General features: G+C 46.1%; 1 protein-coding gene across 1 annotated transcript in view; it reads left to right on the forward strand.

Moving 5' to 3' along the window:
• Positions 1–4,567: 4,567 nt before the first annotated feature.
• Positions 4,568–5,085, forward strand: part of SH3BGRL (SH3 domain binding glutamate-rich protein like) — a gene marked incomplete at its 5' end in the record, with an annotated part of 9,156 nt that continues 8,638 nt past the window's right edge. Inside the window, 2 exon segments of the mRNA XM_009881679.1 lie at positions 4,568–4,591; positions 4,593–4,778. Of these exon segments, the coding sequence (XP_009879981.1) occupies positions 4,568–4,591; positions 4,593–4,778 (210 nt within the window).

The following is a 5,085-nucleotide window of genomic DNA, read 5'->3' on the forward strand; positions in this document are numbered from 1 at the left end:
AAGCTCCGTTTTTGATGGACTCTGATTTGTTGGGAAGTGTCATCCACCTTGACTCTTGGCAGCTTTGACGTGGTTTCTCTTCCGTTCCTGATGTCACTGATGCAAGTTAGGTCTCAGAACAGTAAATTTAACTTCTGATGTGTATTCAAGTGAGGGACAATACTTGTTCATAATTCTAAACTACTAATTTTCATAATGGTATTCTGTGCACATACTGTTTCATGATTGGCTTGTAACTGGAAAGGAAGAGAATCTTTATATACACAAGGATATCTTAAAAAAAAAAGTCTGCTGGAAGGATCAGCCTCTAATGTTGTTTCTGTGGATTTCATATGCAGAAGATTACAGCTTGATGGTGAGACTTCACTTAGCTGCCAGTAACTTGCCATAAAGCTATTTCTTTCTCTGGAACAGACATTGAAAGCCAAAACCAAGTGAAAATAGATTCATTTGGTTAAATGTTTCCTTTCAACATTATCTTAGGGCTGTCAGCAAAAAGTATAATGTTTTCACTCACCTGAGTAATTTTAGATATTTTTCCCCAAGAATGCCCCAAGAAGTGTGTTCAGGCTGAGAAACTGGGTGTGTGTCTCCGGGGATGGGGGGGTAAAGGCATCCGTGAGCAAAAGTGGCTTTCATGAGGGCATTCTTGTTTGCCCAAGCAGGGCAGTGGTGAGCTGCAGCAGGATGCAGCCCTTCCTCTCGGCAGTACTGACTTCTGCTGCCCCCCAAACCATCTCTTTCTGTCCCTCTGTCTCCATCCCACCTCCACCCCTGGGATTTTGCCCCGTCTCCATCCATCCAGTTTGCTCTGTCCCTTCCGCTCCTGCCTGCAGCCTCTTTCCTTCCTTGCAGTTGTCTGCCCATCCCCTGTCCGTGTGTCTGTCATTCTTGTGCTTCTGTGTCTACGCGTGAGTCCTTCTGCCCCTCCAGTGCGGGTCCCCAGCCTCAGGACCCTGCCGCAGCGGTGTTGGTCTCGGCTCCCTGGCTCCTGCGCTGACTGTACGCACGTTCCCGGCTCTCCGCTGGCGCTCTCTGCCCTGCAAAAAGTGTCAGGAGCACTCAGTATAAACAAGGATTTTTGTGTTTGCAAACTGTGGTTAGCTGCAGCTAACAGGCCAAAATAGCTTTAGACATGACAGTTGTTTGCGTAGGATGAGGTGCGGTATCTGGAAAGGCACTGGCCGGTGTCAATGCCCAGTTAGGCAACTGGGAGAGGTTTTTTTGGGAAGCGAGTGCTGTGTGTTGACAGGCGCATCCTGAAGAAAGCCTCCTCGCTCCTTCCCAAACATGGGCAGCAGGAACCGTCTTCCAGGCTCTTGTCCTGAGGAGAGCGTATGCCCTTTCAAATAAGACAAAATACCCTGAAGCGGCAGCAGGCGTCTCTTGCTCTATTTTAGGCACTTCCCGTGGTATTCCAGCGCCTGAAATTAGTAAAAGTTTTCTAAATAAAATCCCATGAAATAAAGTGATTGGTGTCTGTTCTGCCCAGTGGTTGGTGCCGTGTTTCTCTGGAGCATTTAATGCTCTTGTGTAAGTGCTTGGTACTGTGGTCAGAAAACTTGTGTGAGGAGCTGGGAGGAAGACGTCGCCTCTTAATCCTCCAACTTATTTTTTTTTAATTTTGCCAGAAACCTGGGGTTTCAGACTAATGTTACTTGTGCATCAACACCAGCTCCTTGGTTTTCTTTACAGTTCTTTAGAGAATTGCCTCCTTTGATCACAGACAGACTGAGCACGACACAGAGACCAAACTGCTGTGCATGCCTTCCACATGGTGCCTTTTCTAGCAGAAAAAAATACATTTCCTACTTTGCGATCTCTTCATAAACAAGCAGAGAGGGTAATCTGCTGTGATAGCCCTTCATAGCCGTGGTTGTGAACTTGGGATCCAGTTATGCTACCTGTAGCTGAAAAAACAACCCAGAGACTGTCCTTGCTCCATGAAGCTGGGAGGATGAGTGAAAATAGAGCAAAACAAGCAGTGTAGAGAGATATTCTGCATATGTCTGTCTAAGAGGAAAACTCTATTTAAGTTCATCATATGAAATAATGGCAGTATGGGGTAGCCAGAAGCATTTTCTTCATTTGAAGAAGCGTCTTCACGGCTGAGATAGTCCAGCTTCACCAGACTGGGGGCTGCACGAAAGGACTGGATATGCGGAGTTGGCCTGTGATGGCGTTGCACTGTGAGACCGAGCTGAGATACTGTGAGGAATGTGAGGATGTGTGTATGGCTAGGAGGCAACCTAATAGTAAAAATTATTTAAAAAGTATAGAGAGTTCTCAGGAGATCAAAATGCTGATTACTGTCAAACTTAGAGCTCTTGTTTTACATGGCAGAGCATATAGTTTAATAGTAGATTGGGAAAAAACTTAGTTTTCTTTTTGTTCTTAAAAATTCTGGGACATCTCAAAGTGCTTTCTCACTAAGCAGCAGATTTTGGACAAGTTAAGGACCTAAGACTAATGAAAACTAGCTGGATCTGTAATTTACAAATGGTGGAAACTGGTTAATTAAAATGTAACTAGTTTGCAGAAAAAAAAATCCATTTATTCCTAGGTCAGTATGTTGCCTTACATACTGACTAGTGGCAAAGGAGTTTACAATTACAAAGACCTTTCCCTTATTTTAGTCCTACAGAATTGTTTGTGAAGGAAGTGGTAACTTTTATTCTCTGAGCTGTATGACATGAGGGGGAAAAACTTCCCCTGACTGCTCCCTCCTGCTGTCACCCCTGTTACTGAAGGCAAGCAAAGAAATCTCTTACCAGTAGATTCAAGTCTGCTGAGAAATGTTTTTCTGTAACATGAATTATTTCCTCAGGGTGGTATTAACTTGTCCATTTTTCTTTATTTTTAGCCCTGATGAAAATTAGCTAATGCCCAACAATATTCTTCTGTTTAAGGGTACAAGTGTACTCGCTAATCGAGTTTACCGGCTCCTCTGCCAACACGTTAGGAGGAATTACGTTGGCTCTTGCAGCCCTGCACAGGCAACTCCCCTGCTGAAGCTGGGAGCACATTTTCGGGAGAGCAGGGTTGGTCCCTTTGCGCTATGCTGAGCTACATGCAGAGGGAGGTCTGTCTATCCAGGTATTTTAAAAACAAACCACCCCACTCAAGATCTAGTTTAACCTGGACTGGTTCCCTGTCATGGATCGATCGTCACGCAGCCAGCACCGATGGCTCCAAAGGAGCTGCTAAAGAACGAGTCCATGGATGCTTAAAGACTGCCGAGGCACAGCCGTCTCGTTCGGAGATGCTGGGCTCTGCTCTCCCAAACCCCACCCTTCCAGGGCAGCGCTTTTCCTACACAAAAACCTCGCACCCTCCCTCGAGCCCCCGGTCCGGCTCCGGGCCCCGTGGGTGCAGGGCTGTGCGAACCAGGGGCGCAGGCACCATATTTGGCTCTCGGCTGGCTGTGCCCTGACCTCGGCGATGCTCGTCGGGAGCTGCCTGTTTTCCCTTCGCCGTATATGGAGAGGCTGCTCGGGGAAGCTGGTGACTGACCTGAATTAGAAGCAGTGCAACATCTGTATGAAGGGCTGCTTTTGTTGCACTGAGCTAATTAGGTTAAAGCCAGGCCTTGGTCTGGTTTTGTAGTGAAGGGAATAATTTGAAGAGAACAAATTTCCCATTAAATCCCACTTTTTATTGTTTGCCAGGATGCGCATGGTTATAATTTCCTTTATGATGGTAAAGTCATGCAGAGGAAGAGCAGAGTATAAGCAGAAGATCTCTGTATCAGGAAGTCAATAATTCATGTATGACAGTAATAAAAACCACCTTTCCTGTAAAAAGCCAGTACAGTCTTTGCCGCAGAGATCCTGCTTTTCACTTGGGTGTTGTGTGAGTACACAGAGGACAGGCTGCATCAGGTGTGGGATTTCACCCAGCCTGTGCAGTCAGCCCCCCGAGACTTCTCCTTGAGATGAGCAAGGACAGGGGATGCAGGGTCACGGCTCTTCAGAGACCATTCCTGCCACTGCTGAAACGTGGAGCAGAGCATAAGAGAGGGTTTTTTCTGTCCAAGGAAACATGAGCCAAAATTGTTTTAGGATTTTACTGTTAGTGATGACTTTGTGAGATCTCTGTCGGGAAGTCCCTGCGGTGAGGTGTGTAGCCTACATGAGGAAGACAAAAACCTGGATTCTGGGAAGGGTGGGTTCAGCCCGTGCTTCCAGGGGCACAAAGGAAGCAGGTTGTACCTCAAATGTCCCTCCAGCAAACTTCAAAAAAAACATTCCCCCAAATTAATTGTAAGGCCTGGACAGCACAGCCTCTGCAAGAGGACGGCTTGCACCTTTGGTTTTGGTTGGAGATGGTTAAGGTTCACAACACCCATGTGTACAGGTACAGCGTCTTTAGACTTCATCCTGTTCAATTACATAGGAGCCAAGTCAAGGCTCAGATATGACTCCTTAGAAGATACTTTTTTATTCAAAGAATTTTCTTACCGCTTCCATTTTCAACCTGTTTTGCATCCCCTCGTTTCTACATTGAACCCTGGAATTGCATAATCAGCAGCAGAAAAAATGGTTTGACTGTTTTTGTTTGCTTTCTCTCCACCCCTTCCTCTTTTGTGACAGATTAAAAAGCAACAACAAGATGTGTTAGGTTTCTTGGAAGCCAACAAAATTGAATTTGAGGAAAAGGATATTGCTGCCAATGAGGAGAATCGGAAATGGATGCGCGAGAACGTCCCTGAAGACAGCCGGCCAGCAAGCGGGAACCCCCTGCCGCCCCGGCTCTTCAATGACAGCCGGTACCTTGGGGTAAGGAATGGCTCCAGGTCTCCATCTCTTCTTGTCCCAGTCCTCTTACTCGCTGATGTCATCTGTGCTTTGCTGTTGTGATCAGCAAGAAAGGACTTGGCCAGCTGTACGTTCAAGTGTGCAAACTGTGAAGGGCATGGAAGGTGTTAGGCATTTACCCCTCATCTTGGGCTTTTAATAATAATTGATTCTTGAATATTTCAGTTCTGCCACAGAGGAGAGATTAAAATTTGGACCTCCTGATTCTCAGATCATTGTACTACTTACTGGAATGACCCTACCACCAGATTTCAGTGTATATATTCCC

Source organism: Charadrius vociferus, unplaced genomic scaffold (assembly GCF_000708025.1).
Source record: "Charadrius vociferus isolate BGI_N301 unplaced genomic scaffold, ASM70802v2 scaffold472, whole genome shotgun sequence".
NCBI classification, from domain to species: Eukaryota; Metazoa; Chordata; class Aves; order Charadriiformes; family Charadriidae; genus Charadrius; species Charadrius vociferus.